We start from the raw sequence: 21,849 nt of genomic DNA, 5'->3' as shown, positions 1-21,849 counted from the left end.
GGACAAACGAGTAGGATGCGGGACGCTAATTCAGCCTACATTGGAGAGCAACTGGAGAGATGACAGGGTACCTGTTGAATATAGTTCTGAGGGATTTTTTCCTCTCCAAAATGCTTGTTCACGAACAGCAGTGCATAGAGGTATCCCATGCGCCCATAGAGCATTTCATCAGGTGCTCGTGGGTCAAGTTTGTGCAGCTGAAGCAAGCTGGAAAGAAAGATTCAGGTGAGGAAGTAGATTGGCAGGGACGAGCTATACAAAAACACCCTCAAATTGTAACTCCAGTTGAAGGCTACTAGACTGGAACACAGGAGATCTGAGTGCAGATCCTAGTTCCACCACAGGCTCACTCTGTGTGACCATGGGAAATCTCAGTGCCTCAGTTCTGATCTGTAAAATGGACATAATCCTGCCTTTGTCTTGTCTATTTAGATAGTCAGCTCTTCAGGGCGGGGGCCGTCAGTTATTATGTATTCGTATAGCGCCTAGTGCAAGGGGTCAATTGGGGACTCTAGGCGTTACTGGAATCCAGGTAATAACGTTGATAGTCAAACCCAAGTTGATAACTGTGTGGGTAAGGCAGGATGACCCTTTAAAGCAAGGAAAACATCTCCTCCATTCCCAGCTCCCCCATCACAAGCCATAGCGGTACTTTTAGAAATTCAGCTTCCGTGCCACAAGGCACTTCAGAAGTGATCAGCATCAGCTGATCAGAAGAGCTGAGCCATGGCCGACCATTTTTGAACATGCCACCCCTTATGTTTAAAAGTCTTGACTGTGAAAACCCAAAAGCTCTCATGCTGTTCCAAAACAGCTGGGGTCATCTCCCGAATGAGGAAGGAAGGCGAGGGGGCTGGGGGAAGGAATGTGAATCACTTAGGCAACAGTGCACAGTGAAGTGGGAAAGGGGTGATTATGAAATACCGAGCCTCTGTGGGGTGCAGAAGAAACAGCCAGTTGCTCTTCATCCATCTAGGCTGGGTTAACTAATTATAATCACAGGGTCAGTCCAAGTGCAAGCACCACAGGCTTCTTTCAGTGCAGTCACCTACCACAGGAGTGAGAGTATGGATTGCCTGACTGCACCAGACTTTAAACACACTGGCAACACAGAACAAGGAGTCCAACATAGTTTGAAAAGTCCTTGCATCATTCTTCAGATGATTAGCATGCTGAAGTTGGTGACGCTCCTGCAAGTGTTAACAACGATTGACAACTTCACTTTGTGACCCAATCGCTCAAGATGCAAACGAGCCTCCATTTTTGCCTCTCCCCACTCTTCCAACAAGGTCACAAGTTCTTCCCTGTCAGAGCATTAAGTTGAGGCAAAGAGGAAAGTAGTATTTTTTTTCCATCCCTGGGGTCAGCGGCCTGGAAAATGCTGTCACTTTCAAAATGACAGCATGGGTGCTGCATTTCCTCAAGGCTGCTCCTTTCAGTGCCTCTTGCTGCCACTCTGACAGGCACAAGGCACAGGAACTGCACCCTTGAGGAACCACTGGTGCAGGGCTCCCCGCCACAGCCGCATGAGGGAACAGCAAAGGTAGTGTCAGCGCTTGCTCTTGGGCAGCACATTCTTTTTTAAAAGGAAGCAACGGCCAGTTGTCCAGAATCCCCTGGGATCATGGAGGACGCTGTGTTTCGGCTCCCGGCAGCAACAAATCTTTGCTTGGTGTTGGATTCAATGTGACTAGAGATATTTAGAGAGCGAGGGTCTCGAGGCAGATTTAGTCCAGGTCCTCACAGCAGGCAGCTACCGAGTGTTGTGCTGCTCCCCCTTGGATGTTTCCCAGACGTGAGAACAAGTCACTGACTTCTCACCCTGCCTCCTAACCATGTGCAGGCAAATGTGGGTGGGAGTGGGAGGCAGAGGCCTGTCTCCCATACACATTCCCCCAAATCAGGCAGCAACAGATCTCCCTGCCTCATGCCACTGCCCAGAATTCCTTGGTGACCCTATTCCCAGGGAGGATGGGGGAGAAACAGCTGGAGTGTGGTCTCCTGATTGTTGTGGGTGGTGGAGGGGGAAGGAGTGCCTGGAAGGGCTGGGCTACCTATGGCAGGTGGAGTGGGAGTGCCTGGGGAGATGTCCTGCAGGTTCTGGCTATAATTGGATGAAGGTGCTTGGGGAAACTGGCCGAGGGGGTAGGTACATGGTATGCCATGAGCAGGGTCTTGGGGGAGCGCGTGAAGAGCTCCCTGGGGCAGTCTGGTGGGTGAGGGATGGTCTGGAGCCAGTGTTTGTACTGTTGCTGAAAGCTGCTTCCCCCAGCTGGTGTAGTGAGGGGAGGAGGAGTGGAAGTCTGCAGAGCAGTTCCTGTCAGCATCTGGGGGACCAAACCACAGAGTAAACAGGGGAATCAAAGGTAATATGCTCAAGAGGAGTTGGGCTGCCAATTGTGGGTGTGTCGCACAAGGTGCCAGACCCCTAGCAGCCCTGACAGTACACAGAATGCCATTTTCCAGCAGGGGATGGTAGTACCTGATAGTCAGACACCACAGATACTAAATCAATCTATTAATTGCTGAAAAATAACAGTTTCTGGAAGAAGCGAAAATGTGGCAGTGGGACAGGATTGTGTGCGCCAATTACTCTAGAACCAAACACCTGATCTCCTGATGGCAGCAAAACCACAGAATACAGTCTGTAAGAACATAGCCCAAGTTTTCATTGGCTGTTGGAAAACTGACCACCTTGAAGTGTTAGAGCCTCTCAGGGGCATAAAGCACATTTTGGGGTCAGGAACTCATTTAGGCAAGTGCTAACAGCCCCCCCAAAAAGAAGCTTGTGCGTCTTCCACTGCAGAGAAAGCTCTGCTGAGAGGCTCATTTCAGCCTTTGTACAGCTAGAATGCACTCTAAAGCACAGGGACCCAAAGAGAAACAGGCATCGCGAATGCTATTCTTCTCCACTGGAGAAACTAAGAGCTTTCCACTCTAGAACTCAGCAAACTCTTCAGGAGCGCAGTAATAAACTGAAAACCCATTCCGCCTTTTGATTAATGGAAACATTTATTGTAGAAAGCAGCTTTTCCTGTTTTAAGGGTACTATGGCCTGCTCTGAACAGTCGGGGGCAGGCAGTAGGAAAGTTTGACCTAACCATTGCTGCTTGAATACCCCATTTTCTTTTCTCTGCTTGCCTTTCAGAAGTAACCAATTTCCAGTGCTTGGTCCTCCAGATGCCATTAGATGGCAGTGCAGAATTAATCTGAATTTCTGCTCTGCCACAAAACTGATGCAGCAAGGGACAATTACAATAAAGTAACATGGTTTTGGATCTGTTACAATTTGGGGTTTAATTCCCCCTACAATTGTACATCACAGTTTGAAAGAATGGTGTCCAGATGTCCCTTTGTAGGCAAATATATCTACATCACATTAGCAAGCTTCACCAATATGATGCAAGGTTGACCAATGCAATATTGTTAAGATCCCATGTATATATTTCCAGAATAAAAGAAAGGGACTTTTGTCTCTAGACTGGTCCAAGCTGCATATTTCATGAGCACTAAATTCACACCAAAAAGAAGAACATCTCGTTCTCAATTAAAATTAATGGGAACTGGGTTTCCAAATCCTTTAGGCAATTCTAACCTTCCTCCCCCTGGTCATTTTAAAACAATTGTGCTGTCGGACCCCCATAGCCAGATAACGGAGGCTATTCAGCATATGTTTCTGCCGTTGTTAGGATCTGGTAGATTTGTTTATTGGTCAACTTTAAATGGAAAGTTTGCCCCAAGGTATTTCTCCTTCTATCATATACCCTTGAAAGCTTACAATTGAAATCTGCTCCTCTGCTAAGTGTTTTTTCTCTGTTACACGCTAGCCCTATTCAGGTAGTGTACAGCGGCTTGTGTGTAAAAAATAACAACAAAATACAGATGAAAACACAATATAAAAACAGACACAAGACAAAATGAAAAAGATAAGCTTTGCCTTGACAAAATGTCCCTTTAACTGTAAGGGTGGAGCTAGTAAAAAAAATTCCAAATCTCCTCCTTCTCTCCACCCCCGTCCAAAGAAAAAGATAGTGGAGAGAAGTCCATTTTCAACCAACTATAGAACTAGTGTAAAGTTTTCAAAAAATCAAATTTTGTTTAAGACTCTGAAAAATGGAAACATTAATAACAAAACCAACCAACCATGTGCAGTTCCCCCAGCTTGTCTGGCCAGTTCTAGTGCTGTTGCAATCCCTGCTCAGTGATAGTACAGCCATTCTACCCCGCCATCCAGAAAAGCAGGCTCTAACAAGGGCCAGCTAGTCAACCAGGCTTGGTTTACGTCCTTAATGACAACCATTTCCCTAGGATGTGAAGATTCTGTCGCATGCTTCCTGTCCCGCTAGTGAATGCTCTCCTTTTAAACAGAGCCATACAGCAGAACTTAACAAGGTCGAGAGGGATGTTCCGCATGGGGAAAGCTAGTAGTTTTGGACACCAGCTCATGCATCCAAAAGCAACAACTTGAGGAACAGGCGGCAAAACCAAACCCCGAAACGTTACCGAGTGATGCAGGCTTCTGACTGCGTCTCATCCCGTAATTTATGGTACACAACGGCAGCCACTGCCAAAGGTCCAGCATCCCCACACAAGAAGGTGATGGAGCGCTTTGTCAGACAATTCAAGCTCTTCTTTGCGTACGCCTCTGCTACCTGGAGGTAGGAAGGATCTCCATACACATCATACAGGTGCAAGTAAAGCACGGCAATGCCTGCGAAGAAATAAATGGGTTAAGCCCAAGGCATGGATCAGCTGTTTTATTGCTCTCCCTTGACACTATATACTTTTATGACTAACTTTAAAACATAAATCCCAGCTGTTTATGGTAGAGCCAAAACATATGAAACAGATTTCTTGATCAGCTTATCTGTACTGGGACATTAATATCTCCCTGCATGGCCACTGGGTGACTTTGGACATGTCACTGTACCTCTCTGCCTCAGTCTCCCCATCTGTAAAATGGCAATAATTGTGAAGTGTATAAAGTGTAACTTTGTAAAGTTCTTTTAGATCTACCGCTGAAAAGCACCATACAAGGTGGTATTAATTATTTATTCTTATTTATTTATTTAGCCTCCTGCCAAATAGCAATGACAAATACATAAGCATTAGTGATAGACAAGAAACTATCTGCAATACAGCAGCTGTTCTCAACCTCAACCAGCCTGGAACCCCCTTTTCCATTGCAGGAGGTCCCAGCCTCTCATCTGTCTGGGACCTCCCTCCCATCGAGCAATATGGGAATGGCAGGGTGCTTGCAATGCCTTGACACCTGTTGGTGACCCCTAAATTAGAGAAGCTGTACACTAAACTGGACCTTCATAGAAAAGGAGAGAGACTGAGAATGGCCTTTATTTCTCTCTGCACAGAGAATCAGCTGTTTTCAAGAAAAGTATTGTAAACGAAGAGATAATTCCTGCATACACACACCACACACTAATTCTGAGTGCAGCCCTTGTCTGAAACATAAAAAGCTATTCAAGAGCCAGGAAAATGCATTCTTCTGCCCCTGATTCTTCCATACCAGGCATCCAGCTACATAAACAATGCTGCTGTTAAAAGGCTAGGTCACTGGTTTTGCCTGGAGCCTTGCTCTGTCCCTCTCTCATCCCGCTCTTGAAGCCTGTTATACATAATTTGAAGAGTCATCAGTGTGTCGTTATTCAAAAGGTCTGTCACAGTAGACAGAACCTCCCTTCTGAACACCTGCTAGTCGGAAGGCACCCTCAAAAGCATCTAGGGGTTCGGGGTATCCTCAAAGAATATGTATCAGAAAAGCTAGTGGCCTACATCACTTCCAGAAAAATCTCATTTTGCCCCTTACAGTATGCTTTCCATCTCATTAACCGTTTCTAAGACGACACAGGTCCTGTGTTTAAGCCTAAATTAATAGAGCCAATCTCTGCAGATTTCAATCCAGTTTAAAAAAAAAAAGGCAGCCTGAAAAATTACTTTCCACTGTACTAGGGACAATTTTAAATTTAGATCATTTTCTCATTTTGCATGGGTAATCTCCAAAGCTTCATGCTACAGACAATTCAATTTCACATGTATATTAAGGGCAAATTTCCATTTCCTGCCGAAGTTAATAACCTTGTCCGCTCTCTACGCAGTTCAGTGTTAGTATTTCCACAGAGAGAAGCTCAGATGTACAGTACCATCATTCAAGTTTGTAAGGACGAGGGCATGAAGCTCTTTTTAAAGGGGAATACTCACCTACTAGGTATTTCCATGACCTATGACCATCTTTAGGTTCTTAATAGGCCTGATATCAATTTAAACAGCTCAGACTATGGAGTTACCTGTTCTAATGTTTAGCTTTTCATAAGCAGCTGCTATTGAAACAAGCTTACTTGTTTATGTAACTACCATGGTACGAATAATGCCAGGATTGAAGCCGGGAAAAATAAAATTAGCTTGTGAGTTTTTCTTCCAGTCTCTTCTTCCCCTTTTCCCACAAAAATCTCTTTTAGCAACTCCCTCCCTCCCCATCCTGAACAATGAACAATTGCTTGCCAGAAGCTGGGGGCTGGTCTACACTAGGGGAGGGGATTGATCTAAGATACACAACTTCAGCTATGTGAATAACGTAGCTGAAGTCGAAGTATCTTAGATTGAGTTACCTACCATCCTCACAGTGCGGGATCGACACCCGCGGCTCCCTGTCGACTCCACTACCGCCGTTCGGGTTGGTGAAGTTCCAGAGTCGACAGGAGCGCGTTCGGGGATCGATATATCACATCTAGATGAGACACGATATATCGATCCCCAAGAAATCGATTGCTACCCACCGATACAGCTGGTAGTGAAGACGTAGCCTGGGAATGGGCGACAGGAGATGGATGACTTGATGATTACCCGTTCTGTTCATTCCCTCCGGGGCACTTCCCTTGGCCACGGCCAGAAGACAGGATACTGGGCTAGATGGACCTTTGGTCTGACCCAATGTGGCCACCCTTAAAGGCTCCAAAAGCATCAAAACGCAGTCAGGTTTGAGAGGCTTTGCAGAACTGTAACATCGGCATCACTTCCCAAATGGGGCAAGATTCTCTCTACACCCAAAAGCTTTTAAAATCTGGTCTACAGCTGTGAAGAGCAACACCCAACATGGAGCGGTGACTTGCAGCAAGCATGTTTAGGTCGATAGATACACCAATGATACACTAAAAAAATAACAGCATCAAATGTAGGTTGACCATGATTAATATCTAGACAATGTACATTAGAGGCAGCATGGTTGGAGGACAGAGTATGGGGCTGGGAATCAGGAGGTCCTAAATGATAATCCCAGCATTGCCACACACTCAGTCTGGCTTTGGGCAAGTCACTGCACTCCCTGCCTCAGTTTCCCCATCTGTAAAATAAGGGTATATACCTAACCTCCCAAATGTGCACAGTAGGTTGAGGATAAGCTAGATAATATTTGCAAAATGCTTCTAATGTGTAAAGTACCATATAAAAACAATTATTACATAATGAGGGACAAGGGGCTAGGTAGCAGAGGGGATCAGTTCCCCTCGCTTTGCACCCCTGGAAACCTGGATTCAGTTGAATTGCTTCAAACATATGTGGCTGTCTCACTCCAATTCCCATTTGTGCCCCTCAGAACTACCACACAGCTGGCCGTTTATGGCCTGCCAGAGCAGAGGATCTGAAGGGTCTATTCTAGACAGATATTATGGTGATAAGGGTGGTGTCCGAACCTGAGCATCTTCCTGTTGTGCATTAAGCAACATGGCTAACATCTGTCACGTGTCGTTGGTTCTCGCTCTCATCCTTTCCCTAGGGGAAGAACTGTGCGTGCAGTGGAGTGCTCTGTTTTGATAGGGTTTTGTGTTGGTGGGTTGTGTTGGAACAGTGGTGCATTTGTACAGCTAGATGGGAGATCCAGTGCTTATGACCTTTACTTTAGCACCTGCAAAATCTGTTAATCCCAGTAGCACCAGAGTTGTAAGATGTTTTAGTTTGTTTAAAATCTTGTCACAGTATAGGGCACGTATAGTTAGATCTTCCCAACCAGCTAACAGACAATTTCACTAGTTAATGAAGAGGCTGAGATGCTGCTTTAGGTATATACTGAGTTCAGGGCTTGTGAATGATGCTGGATTGTCAGCAACCTGTAAACTGCAGGCCATTGTGATACGCTGCTAAGGGACAGCATACGCGATAGCAAGGCAAATTTCTCTAACTTGAACCTTGCCAACCCTGAACAGAAGGGATCTCAGGCAAGGGGACAGCATGCTTTCAATATCAATTAAATCTTAGTCTCTTTATCCAGACTGCTGCTAAGGACACCAATTAGATGGTGGTTTTCAGTGTGCAGTCCACTAGGAACTGAACTGCAGTGAACTCGTGTAACAAAGGTCACGAAACTGCCACAAGATAGGAGATTTTTGGTTATTGCTAACTTGGACCACATTCAGACCTGCGATCTGGAGGGAGAAAAGGCTTCACACTTCCTCCATCAACCCTGAAAAGCAAACCATCCAGTGTCCTCAAAGCAGGAAGCTAGTCATGGGGGAAAACCCACCTATAGTGGCATCTAGTAGAATATATGAAGTTGCTGTACTTAAACTGAGGATGGGGAATCATGCACTGGGCTCACAAGATCATGTGCATTTGTAATGTTCTGTAATACCTCTCAGCGCACCAAATTCACACTCACCAAATGTGAGCAAAGTTGGAGGGAAAGAGGAGAGCTAGCTGATTTCTCTTAAAGGGACACTAACAACTTGAATTTTAAATAGTGTGATCCAGTGGTTAGGGACCTGGGTTCTATTCCTGGCTCTGCCACTGGTTTGCTGGGTGACCTTTGGCAAGTCACTTAATTTCTCTGTGCCTCAGTTTTCCCATCTGTAAACTGGGGATAGATGATACTACCTCTTCTGTAGAGGAACTTCAGCGCTATGGATGAAGAGTGTTAGCGCTTATCTAAGTATTATTATTAAAGTAACTGAGTTTTTCAAAGAACCTTTCTCAAGGAGCACACCTTCACTGGTGTGTACAGAATTAAAAAAAAAATCTTTAATTTTTAACGAGAGGTTTTCAGCTCTGTTCTTATAAGTCTTTCAAAAGTAACACCTCCAAAGATTATCAGACCCGTCTCTCTTCCCATTCTTTGATGCACATGCCTGCCTGCTACCTCTTCTGTCTGAGCTTTGCTGCAGCTCGTACGGGCAGGTGCCCTGCTGCATCTCAGGGGTGAAAAAATTCACAAAATTCTATCAGAAACAAGATTGTCTCCATAAACAGGTATCTGGGAGGGGCCGAATGAGAGCTAGTTAATATTTGGTGCTTGGAGCACGTCAAGTAAAAATGTCATTTAATTTCACCATGAAGACAGAAGAAAGCTAGGCACCTTTTGAGCAATGTATGTCCAAGATACAGTCAGTAAAGGCAAAAACTGCAGTTGACTAGCCTCAGGGAGAATATTTTCTGTATTTAGTATTTTCATTATTACTTATTTATGGTGAGATCCAAAGCCCACCGGAGGCAATGGAAAAACTTCTATTGACTACCATGGGCTTTGAATTATGCCCTGCGAGCATAAACCTTTTCTGAAAAGTGACTCTGTAAAACAGCAGGGGGGAAATCCACATTTTTTTGCTTCTTACAGGTCTCTGTATGTGCTCAGTTTTCAAAAAGATTTTTGATCACACTTTATAATGAGGTCCTATTTATAAATAGTATGTAAAAGGGTTAATAAATGATTAGCTGTTTTCTAAGTATTACTCAGTTGTAATAGATTGACAAAGTCCAACAGCTCACTTGGTTGCTTATACAAAAATGCATAATCGTCTGTAACCAGTGATGTGTTTATAGCCCTCTATAATATATTACTCATGTCTAATGTGCTTATAACGTCTATTAATAATTTATTAACCCTTTTCAAAACCATTTGTAAATAGAACTTTGTATTAAAGTGTAACAGTTAATTTCTTAACACAACACGGACTCGAAAAGTAAACTCTATTCTTTCCATCTCACACCAAGTCACCAGTCAGAAGAGTTCTGCAGGCCAAACTGAGGCCTCACGAACACTTGTGCAATCTGACTGCTGTTAGTGGGATTACAGGGATGTCAGTGATTGGAATTTACTACACATCTGTTGCCACATGAGAAGGAACAGAATCAAGCTTGCGCTCTTGGCTGGGTTTACTCATCCAAGAGAACAGGAACAGAAATAAAAAAAAAAGATCATTGCTAATATAGGTTGCTAAAGGCAGTGGATAGGAATGAATACAAAGGATATAATCGGTGGTGTACAAAGGTGCCAGGTTCCCATCATTAACACCACCCCTTTGTTCTGTTTGCAGCCCAAACACTAATGCATCATCCTCCTTTTCCACAAGCCCATTAAATCCACAAGTCCAATGGATCTGGAGAAGCGATCAATATGGGACAAACCTGCGCTTATACAAATACATGTATCCGTATCTCTCCTCTATAGCTTTACTTTATGGATAAAATGATGAATGGAGTAATTCAGCCACAGGAAAGACGCTCTCCCAGAGGTGAAAGTGGTTAGGGATTTGGAAGACCCTGGACACCTCCCCGTGTGACTTTGGGCAAGTCACTTAGCCCCAGATCCACAAAGATATTTAGGCTAACTCCCAGCAACATCAATAGGCACTGGAGCCAAAATACCTTTGCAGATTTGGGTCTTTGTCTGTCTGTGTGCCTCAGGTCCCCATGTGCAAGTGAAGACAGTAGTACTGTCATATCTCACAGGGATGATGTGAGGGATTCAGATACTACATGATAGGGGCAATGGATGGCTAGAGAGATATCGGACTGTGCCATTTCTACAGTCCTTGCTCCTATCAGCCCTTTCCTCAGAACCCAGTTATAATTGACCTGGAGGGCTCAGCTGGCATCTGAATTGTATAGGGGTGACGGAACAGTTCAGCCACACGTTTATTCATTGGGGGACAGTCTGTGGTTGCTGGTTTTAATATGTACTTGAACTTTTAAACACTCAGTCTAAAGAGCCAATGTTTTTCTCCCCCTTAAGACTTCTCAGTTTTAAATTTTTCTTAACAAGTAGCAGTTTTCCTCCTAAGTGATGTGACTAAAGGACGGCATAACTCATCCTGACCTCCATAAAATGCCATTACTCATTTAGATTCTGCCTCCGCTTTCAGACTGACAAGCTAGTAACTATGTTGGGGACCATTTTAAATAGGGCTTCTTATATTGACTTTACTGCCTCCAAAACCACAAAGAGCCTGAGATCCTAAATTACAAACAAAGGAGCTTCAGGCTCACTGAAGCTCATGCTGTCCCAGACCCTTAGTGGCCATGGCACAGTGCTGTCTGAGTACACACTGGTGATGGGAAACCCTCAGAGATACCAGGTCAGTAGGTATCAGAACCCAGACTCCCTCCGTATACCCCAGGTTTACCCTTCCTTCCAGCCCCTGCACTCTACTTGGGACAGGGTGTAGAAACCCTATCCTGCTACTAGCAAACAAGGACTCGCCAGTCTAGACAGGTGAGCAGAAGGAAGGCCACCAAAGCAGTTACTCCAGAAATAGAAAGGAGAGAGGCTGTGGGGAAGAAGGCTCTTTGCTGAGACTTGTAGCTGTGGGTCTGGGGAACAACCCCTGACCTGGGGAATACTTGTGCATTTCATGTTGGTGTCTTATCTGCTTTTCTGGGATCTGGAGATCCCTTTTTCCAAGGAGAAATGTATCTTATGCATTGAGCTGTTATTCTGTCCCTCAAAACACTCCCCTAGTAACTCACCTTCCAGCCTCCCCACGCAGGTGCCTGTTGTTGCTCCTCAACCTGCCCTCCATAGCTCTGGTAGCCTCTCTTTTGGGTCCAGATGTAGCCCACCAGTCAGCCTGTGCCCCCCTTGTGCCTGACTCGCAGAGGATGCGAGTCTGTTACAGCCCCCATCTAGAGAGACTGGCTTTCTAGACACTTCTAGCTCGGAGGTTCCTGGTTTGATGACCGGTGTTGGCCAAGATGGCACTCATCCTGCTAGCACTTCTGGATTTCAGATCCCTGTGATCTGGGGCATGGGAGCATGTACCAGATTTCCCACTCCAGAGAATTCTAGTGATGGCAGAGAAGCTACTATAGCTCCTGAGATTTTATCTAAGTCACTTACGTTTGCAGAGTCAGTGTAAGACGCCACTCAGTCAGACAGACAGCATTTGCATCCACTTTGCAAAAGGTGCTGGCCACCGATGAATTAGACTCTAGGAGTCTGGATAATGGACTGTATTTGAAATACTACACCTGTCCATCTATCCCTAGCAAAAGGTGGTCTCTTCACAAATGCTTGGCCCTTCCTTGTTGCACAGTAACTTAAGCAAAAATAGTTTACCATACAAATCAGAAAGAGTGATTATCTTTCACCTTATTAGGGCCTAGCTCATGACCTTGCGCTCCTTCAAAGCCTACTGGGAACGGGCTGATAGTCAGCATTCCTTTGGGTCATATGCACCCTCTGCTGTCCTGTGCAGCTCTCGTCTTTAAGTTCTCTGTCTCAGACACTGGTAACTATGGATTTGGCTTTGGGGAATGTCTGGCAAAATCCTGACTCTGGGGAGGGAGAGCCATTTCTTGGTAGTGCACAATGCACCTTCCTTCCATCCGTCCTCCCCACCAGCAAAACACAGGAGATACACATGAGCTTTGTGGGGTTATTTCTTTCAGAACAGCTCAGGGTCCCAGAGGCAGCTGTGAACCACATGATAAGCTAGCAGCTCAAAGGAGTGCATATATTTTCAGAGCAGCAGAGTAAACAACTGCTTGAAACCATAATAATGGCTTGGAAAGGTCAATATGTAAATTACCAGCATCCTGGGGCTACAGTGACTTGCCCTCATTTTTTAACATGTTGCCTAACAATCTTGAAACAAAGACACATTTCAGGCACATGAATCTTCACCCTGTCTCCTTGTAGTTCAGGCAGACCCTGCTGCTTCTTTAATGTAGCACCATGTGTATAAATAGATGAGATGCCCAAGAACCTGGAGAACAGGTAGTTAGAGGATCTGCAAATGCATAGGAGGGCCAGCTTTTCATCGCTCCATTTCAGCTTATGGATCAGGCTCATAGATTTAGAGATACAGCACGGTCCAGTGGCCAGGAGGCTGGATAGGGACTTGGGTGTCCTGGGTGCTAGTCCCAGCTCTACCACTGGCCAGCTGGGTGACCTCAGCCAAGTCACTTCTCCATTTCTCTTCCCATCCTTTGTCTCACCTGTTTAGACTGTACAATCTTCAGAACCATGTCAATACACAAATTGCAGTGGTTTAAAAACAATTCAGCTAAGGACCAGTGTATCAGTTCAAAAGGGGCTTAGCGCAGCTTAACTTAGATCAGTAACTTACATGCAGGCTATACAGATATCAGCCAGGTTTTAAATTTAAGTGTCCACACAGAGTTTTGCATCAATTTATCTAAATTGGTTAAAAAACCCCCCAAATCTTAACTGCTGCAACTTTGGGTATAGGCCAGGCTCGTGTGTCCGTACAGTGCCCTGATCTCTCTTGGCAACTGTAGGTGCTACTGCATCACACATTAAAATTTGTGCCCCAAGGCTGTTTGTTCATTACTTTGGATTGGCTCAGTACAGCAGCTTAAGCAAACTGTATGTTTCTGTTATTTAGAGGCAGTGAAAATGGTGAAGTCCCTCCCCTTTACACTAGTGCTTCTTGGCACTAAAACACAGGGTTTCCCTGACACAAATGCAGGCCAGTGGGATGGGGTTCTTGCACGTGTACAGTGGAAGGAATAGACAGAACACATATAATTCCAGCATGTGCCGTGTATGCCTAGGCATAATGGAGTACACTCAGGTGTGCTACATCATACAGAGGAAGAACGTTCACTGAAAGCCACAGCTATTCATTTCCACTATCTCCTATTAGCAGCCACAGAGTGCCGACTGATTTCAGACGCCTGGGTGATGATTTACATGAGAAGATACTCAACAAGCCTTTTCTACATAAGCAATTAAGAGGAAAAGCTGCTGTCATGGCCCAATTAATTTTCCATCCAGAAACAACGTTGAATAAATTAATCTAGCGACTATTAGCAGGGGGAAAATGGATACAGAATAATATCAGTGTGTTCCATTTCTCTGGCTGCGACTCACTGAAAATCCTTCATAGTCTTCTTCTAAATGACAAGCCCGGAAGGAATGGAAAGGGGAGAAGGGAGAATCCCTTTTGTGTAACTCCCTTCCGAATAAAATATGGGCGGAAGACTTAGCCATAGCATTACTGATCATTTCATCCCTCGAATCATTTTCCTTCCTAACCAAGGCTTGTAGGATGCGCCTTAAGGCTACCCTCTGGAGGTATACGCCTTCCCTCCCTCCCACCCCTCCAGGAGTTGAGCTCTTCCTCCCAATACACTATAAGAGTCTTGCTAATGTGAGCTATTTATCCTCCAGCCCTACATACTGAATTGTACCGGTAATAGGCAGAATCCAATGTAACTTCAAATAACATGCCTATGCCCACTCCACAGGCCGCCATTCACTTATGGCACTGTCATATTAACAATAGATTTCTTGCACACATTGCCTTTCATCCCAGGGGATCTCCAAGCACGTGCAAGCAGATGGAAATACAGGCTATCCGTGGGGATCAGATCAGCCACCACCAGGTGGAAATGCCAAAGGTGTTGAACAGCGACATCACAGATCAGCGCTGGACAGGAAGTTAGGGATACGGGTGCATTACACTCCAGGAGGAACTTGGGTGAGGCCTTCTGAGTTGGAATTTGACCGTTTTATAAAAGTGCCTTGGAATCAGTCATAGTCATAAGTTGTCTGGGCCCCAGTTTTCCAATTCATTCCAAAGCGTGGCACCTCCAGCATTACTATGCCTTCTAACACCATGCTTGGGCACTCAACCAGTAGTGATTTAGCAAGAAGTGTTCTCTTTACTACCACCTTCTGTAGCACCTAGGCACAGACGTATCCATACCAAGACCAGCATGAAGATCTCAGGATAAGGCAATATGGGTACAAGTATGGGCATGGCAGAGAAACTAGCATCCTCTGAATTGTCACCAAAAACCATGTCACTGCTGTCAGGTGTATGTGATGTCAGGTTCTCCACCATGGGGGTGCTCTGCAGGGCTTCTCCAGGAAGAAGTAAGAGAAAGAGTTGGGAAGGGGAGAGCCTGTGGTGGCAATGGAGGGCACACCTGGCAGGGAACGGAGATTCGGGGTTAAGGCCAGAGAAGGGGAGAATACAGGGAAAGCAAAAACACTCATACAAAGGAGAAAATGGGCAGAAAAGGCATGATGGTGGCAGTCTTCTTCCTTGGCTCATTCTCTCTCTAATGCTATCTACCAAGGAAGCACGCAGGGCTTCATCCTGAACACTACAGGCGGCTGCAATACCAGGAGGAAATGGTCTTAGGCTGTGACTATACTAAAGCACCATCCAGCTAGCACATTACAAATTGTAGTGTGCACGCAGAAGCACAGGCAGTGGCAAGCAGCAGGATGGGGTAGCTGCCCTGAATGTGTGCCAACAGGGTCTGGGTAGGTTTGTCCTTGGGGCAGCTGGCCATGCTTCCTAAGCTCCCCCGGGGAACATGACAGCGTGTAGTGAACTCTATGAGAGCTAGCACGAGTAGGTCTACTTGAGGTGGGACTCCCACCCTCCAAGTGTAGACGCAACCTCAGACTCTGACTTCTTATAGTTAACCCAGACAAGCTTACGGACCAGTGGGATCAAAGACAAAGCCAGTTCTGGTCCTGGTGTAGGGAAGATTGGGATGGACAAGGGACTGAGGACCCAGTTACCTGATGCAGCCCCTGGTGTTTGTCATGGCAAGTCTGACTACATTCCAGATCTGACTTAGAGGTAGAGCTATTTCTGCTAGCTTTCAAGAGAAAAATCAGTTCAAGGACAGGGTTTTCCCTGACTCATATGCTGTGTTGCATTTCTTCTCTCTTCTCCTCTCAAAGACACTGGGCCAGAACCAGTTTTGGATCAGTCGATTGGCATTAACAGGTAACCCAGAACAAGAGCAGGAACAGCCTGGTGATCATGCTACCTCACATCATAATGGTAAAAAATAAAACGACCCTGAAATATTTACTGGAACATATTTATATTTAAATATTCCCTGATTTCAGTGCTTAGGCACCTTCCGTAACCAAGACAATTACCCATTATCTACAGTAGGCAGAGGTAGCTATCGACGGTGGCAATGGAAGCTCCCAAATGCTGGCCAACCCAGATGGTTTCACCCAAACTAGTGGGGTCACTGTTAAGGCTGAGAGGAGTTTGGTCTCCGTAGGCATGGAGCCTCTCTGCTGAGCCTGCCTACACAGTGCCGAGTGCAGATCCTGATACGTGCATCCATGCCCACCAGGAGCTGGACTGACACCCACCCGCTTGCTTCACATTCACCTAACAGCGGGTAGGGAGTCAACAATGTCACAACTGACTGGGTTGGATCTGAGCCAGCCCCTTAAAGGTGAAAGCTCTGACATTCATCAGCTCCACAAGGCATCTAACCCGCCAAGCTTTATTTGTAAGAGCACCTTAGCAGAACGGAACCAGAGCATGCCCTATATTGCAGTGGAATGCCAAAGATACCTTGTTCCCACCCTTCAACCCCAGCAGCCAGAAATGGGGAGGACAGGTGGACCTCAGCTTCAAATGTAGGCCGTCTTTGTTAATCACAAGAAGTGCAAGAGCTGCTTCGTAGCATGAGTCTACACTGATCGTTTCTGACTGAGACCATGCATCATAATCAATAAAGCAGCTCTATTTTTCTTTACTAGAGGAGGCAGAGGCTGGGTGAGCTTAACCTGGAAAGGCAGCTAACAAGCAGACTTGCTCTGCCCACAGAGCTGGCTAGTTCAAATGTCCTTGTTAAGGCATTGCCCTACCTGCCCAGCCAGTGTAAGCAGTGCAGTCCCTGGGGTTGGCAGATTTCAAGCCTCTCTCCATCTGCTGAAGCAGCTCTCTGATCTTATTGTTCAGGCGCTGAGTGAACTCAGGAGTCAGCTGTGGATAGAAAAGAAATACCATACATAAGTAAATATCAGCAAACAGATTGGGTGAGGGCTCATCAAATTGCTGCGAGCGTGCATGGCAGAGAGCAGGGATTACCCTGGGGAACTGGGATTCTCAGTCAGCGAGTGTAGCCAGAAATACTCAGTTTTGTATTTGGCTGGCAGTAGTAAAATGAACTGGAATCTCGGCCTGTTACCTCAGGGGCAGCCTTTTCCCACAGCTCTCACACACCACCTGGCCCTGGCCCACAGATGAGGCTTGAGGAAGTTGAGAGCAGGGTAGCCACTGCTCCAAAAAGAAATCCCACTCAGCTCCTGCCTGCTCCCATCCAGAATGTGGTGCAAGATGCTGCCTTTTCACTAACTGCCCTCGGTTTGCTAGCTAGATTCCCTGTCCTTAATAGGGAGACCAGACAGCAAATGTGAAAAATCAGGATGGACGGATGGGTAGGTGTGTGTGAGAGAGAGAGAGGAGCCTATATAAGAAAAAGACTCAAAAATCGAGACTGTCCCTATAAAATCGGGACATCTGGTCACCCTAGTCCTTAAAATTGTGGTATTGCAGTAGTGACTGGGGTGTTGTGATTTAATCCCTGTATTTGTGAGGTGATAGATTGAGATCTCAGTGCTGGCACTTTAATAATAACAAATTGCATGGGCTTGATTCTCCTCATTCACACCAGCATAAAAATTCCACTGATGTCAACGGAGTTACTCCTGCTGTCCACCAGGGCAAGATAAGATTTTAAGAATTCAGGCCCTAATTTGCGTAGGCTAGGCTAGGCTTGATTTAGCTGTTACTAATAAGATGGGTTGTAGGAAGCAATCCACAAAATGGAAATCCTTCCCTTTTCAACCTTCCACACCCAGTTTCCCACATGGCTAAACATGCTACATATTGACTTTTTTATATTTTAAAAACCTAGCATTCAACAAAGGATATTTGCTGTGGTTTTCCAAGCTGCTGGATTTTGGTACATGAACTGTAATGTTTTGTTCATTCCCCTACAGGCATATTTTAATTGCTTTGTTCAGGGAAAAAATAATAATGAAACTAAGCAATAGGCTGGAAAAAATGAAATTAATTTGTAGAGCTTGGTTCCATACTTACTACTATAACTGCAGGCCATTCATAGCACCGTTGGGATCACCACCTCTGGATCGCCACAACTGACTGAACAGGTCTATAGCGTAAGCCAGTCTAAGGACTATGATACGATACTGTATATCACGAGATGGCATCACCTTATGCTAAAGTATCTACCACACCGTGTGGGTACATGCTTATGTGATAATTCCAGCAGCACCCGCCAATGCAGAAAGAGCCTTAAGCAACAACAAAGGGTTTTGTTTTAACAAGGTTGGAATGTAGTTGAGAGCTCAGATGCATCAGAGTGGTTTACGCCAAGGCTTGGCTGTGTATGCAAACACACATACACTCTGCTTTCTACACACCTTTGCGGGGCAGGGTGGAGGGGAACCAATGTTTTGATGGAAAGAATATTTTTCTGTTTGGAACGTATGTAGTAAAAGTGACGGTATGATGTGAATGAGTATTATTAAACAGTGTGCCACAAGCATTCACGCTGTACTAAGTTGTGTAGGCTAGAAGAGACAGCTGCAGTTTAGGCAGATCCCAGCTCATCAGTTTAAAAATCTAACCATGTCACGATCCCTTCATTTCCTTTGGTAGCCTGCCACTTAAGTAACTCAGAGACTCTAATTCATGCTGTAGTCTTTGGGTTAATACATTAAAGAAGGCACATCTCTTGGGTCCAATCCCCTGAGCTTGAAGATTTTGAACTGGTTCTGCTTGTTTGAGTCTGTTTTCCAGAACCTGTCACAAAAAGCGTCTTGTGCAATAAATTGTGATTATTGTTTTTAGTCTAGGGAATCTGGGTTAGATACAAGAGATCTGCTCTGTTAAATGTGTGACTAAAGACTTTTCATATATATATAAATAATATGCTTCTAAAATTGCTGAGAGGATAAAAGTGCAGTGACTCAGAACTGATTCGTTGGAGTCAGACTCTGGAAGCAAATCTCAGTGAAACATTGTGGAATAAAAACTTCAGGTAGCAACACCACCAAATCAAGATAAACAACAGATGCCCAAAGATCTTTAAGAACTTCCAAATCCAGAGATATATGGTTAAAGTTTTTAAGGTGCTTCCTAGCCGTGATGAGACAGCAGATATGTTGCACCTTCAACTGGGAAGACTTCTGTGGTTGTGCATACACTGCAGCCTCAGAAATGGGAGACTGCAAGTCTCCTCTGCCAAAGCGAAGCAGAAAACATCAAGGCCCCTCTGTAATAACTACATGTCAGGGCATCTTTTCCTGGCTCTGAGATGCATTGCTCAAAAAATAGAGCCAGTCTCAACAGGGTGGATGTGAGGCTGCCAAGGCAAACACCCCTGTGGTGTTTGAATGTTTCATCATCTTCACAATACTTAGCACTTACACAGGCCATTTCATCTTCAAGGAGTATTACAGACATTAATTATGCTTCACAGCACCTCTGTGCAGGAAGTTTTAATTTACTGACTGAGAAACTGAAGCAGAGAGATTAAGTGACTTGCCCAAGGCCACTGAGAGTCAGTAACTAGAATACAGGAGTTCCTGGCTCCCAGACATGTTCTCAGACCACACCTGCCCCCGAATGGCTGCAAGATCCTTTCATCTTACCTTTCCAGCTATTACAATAAAATGCAACAAACCAAAGTAACCAAAGATCCATATCAACAGATATATGGGAATCGACTGGGAGACAGACACACAGACTATATAATCTCTCTCTGTTTTTTATCCAAAATTACTAGGGCCTTATAAAGTCCCCAGGGGAAAGGGTCAGTGTTTCTGATCTGTGTCTGTATGGAGTGGCTTCTTGTCTTGTCAGTATCCAATACACCTACAGTAAGTGGGAGTAGGAAAGCAAAAGCTTTGTTTATTTGCTTATAGTCTCAGGGTGTTTATTACACAAGTGAAGTCAGAATCCTGTTTGCAATGTCACAGATAGCTGCTTTGGAATTGGTTCTCTCCCCATATATATAAACTGTTACCACACCCCTTTGAGCCCTCTCACAAGAGCCAGTGATTTTGATCATGCAGCACCACTGCCCAGGTGCATGGACTGACCTTTTTCTCCTGAAACCAAACCTCTAACCTAAATTAGGATTTTCCCATTAGTCTTTGCCTCCCCCCCTTACAAAAGTTTAACTCGTCTCATGATTTCATTGGATTAAACTAGACACTGTAGTTGTTTTCAGTAACTGGATGAGGTGGCTATAAATGGGGAAACTGTCCCAGAGGACAATGGCAGATACCTGAATGCTGACCTGGCTCAGGTAAGCCCACGAGAAAGCTCCAGGAAGCTCACAGAAACACTTCAAAAAGAAATGTCCAAGACGCTATTAACATCCAATGCACAAGCCCTGTCTTGAGGCATGTTAGGCATGCAATCCCTGCCTTTCTCTGGATCGACCGGGCACTGCTCCCATGCCACAGAAACAGGGGAAAGAAAAATTAAGCTCACGCCAGCCTGTGACACCTGTTAAGAAAGAAACATTCCAGCGCTGTAAAATTAAGTCACTTTAGAGCTCCAACTCACCCGCCCTGAAGAGTCAAAGTATCCTGTGGCCAGGGATTTATCATAGTCTGCGTAGGGATTCGGAAAGGCTCTTTGGGCCATAATGGCAACAGCAAACCTGCAAGAGAGTGAAGAGAAAAAGCTGGGATCCAATTATTTGAGCAGCTGAGGCTAGTGCTTGCTGCTATGACAGCTACCTGCCCCAGGCCCCAGCTTCCTATGAGCTGCAGAGCAAGCAGGCCAGATTCTGCAGCTGCACCCAAATCTAACATACAAGAGAAGATCTCAGGGATCTAAAGCAGCAGCACAAAAGCCTACAAACATCCCCCCACCCCCTTGCTGTACAACACAACCCCACCCGAAAAACAGGGAACCATTGAAGTGAAACCACGTTTTCCCCCACCTCACCCTGCAGCTCAGACAACAACAAGCAAAGATCTGACTTTTCCACCTCCCACTTCCTGCTGCCACAAGCCAATGAGAACTCTAGTGAGCCTGGGGACCCAGCCACACACACACCCCCCTCCGGTTTCTTAAAGAGACAGGGAGTGAAGTCTACTTTTGCAGGGCTTTTTTTATGCCAATCCAAACTTTTGGGCAGTGTTCCCAGTGTTGAGCTCATGAAAGAAGCTGAACTCAGCTACTGGCCCTGCTCTGCTCTCCCCAGCACATTGTGTTCTGCCAGTTTCCAAAGGGTTTTTTTAAAGGGGTAAGATGGGTTAAGAATAATTCATATCAAATAATAGACAGTGCTAAATAATATGTTAATTATTTTTAGACAATTAAGTAAACAGCCAGCCTGGTGTTACACTCATCCACAGCAGAATTTTTAATATTGCTTATAAGACTATTGCACCTGTCCCTTTCCTAGCAGAATCATGCTCTGGGGTGTTTTAATGGTATTTGCTGTAAATTATGGTCATGATTTGTATTACAGTAGTCCCAGCTGAGATCAGGCACCCTGTACATACATATACTAGGAGACAGATCTGCCCTTAAGAGCTGACAGTCTAAACAGACATGAGTGCGGGGGGAAACTGAGGCACAGATGGGTGAAGTGTTACACCCAAGGTCACCCAGCAGGTCAGTGGCAGAGCCAGCAACAGTTTAAGGAAATAGATCACTATTCTGAAGTTGAAGATGTCTCATATTTGCAGTAGATGGCTGGCTTTTCCAGCCTGTTATAAACCTCACATCTGCCTTCCTTCCTGGACCTCAGTTCTCTGATCTGCTGCTGCAGGCTCCCAACTGC

The 21,849-nt window shown here is 45.2% G+C and overlaps 1 protein-coding gene across 2 annotated transcripts in view; it reads right to left on the bottom strand.

Annotated features, from left to right (window-relative positions):
- The window catches only part of LANCL1 (LanC like glutathione S-transferase 1), a 29,256-nt gene extending 8,182 nt beyond the window's left edge, over window positions 1–21,074 (bottom strand). Inside the window, exons 1-5 of one of the 2 annotated variants that reach the window (XM_050916185.1) lie at window positions 21,006–21,074; window positions 20,619–20,715; window positions 16,883–17,000; window positions 4,504–4,711; window positions 72–207 (exon numbers count right to left, since the gene is read on the bottom strand). In XM_050916185.1, coding sequence (XP_050772142.1) covers window positions 72–207; window positions 4,504–4,711; window positions 16,883–17,000; window positions 20,619–20,699 — 543 coding nt within the window. In that variant the 5' untranslated portion in view covers window positions 20,700–20,715; window positions 21,006–21,074. Of the gene's footprint in view, window positions 1–71; window positions 208–4,503; window positions 4,712–16,882; window positions 17,001–20,618; window positions 20,716–21,000 lie in introns of both variants that reach the window. The other variant, XM_050916186.1, reaches the window with a different exon arrangement.
- Window positions 21,075–21,849: the final 775 nt, after the last annotated feature.

The sequence above is a fragment of the Gopherus flavomarginatus genome, chromosome 10 (assembly GCF_025201925.1).
Source record: "Gopherus flavomarginatus isolate rGopFla2 chromosome 10, rGopFla2.mat.asm, whole genome shotgun sequence".
In the NCBI taxonomy this organism is placed as follows: Eukaryota; Metazoa; Chordata; order Testudines; family Testudinidae; genus Gopherus; species Gopherus flavomarginatus.
The sequence above is the reverse complement of the archived record's forward strand: the minus strand, read 5'-3'. Positions and strand labels throughout refer to the sequence as shown.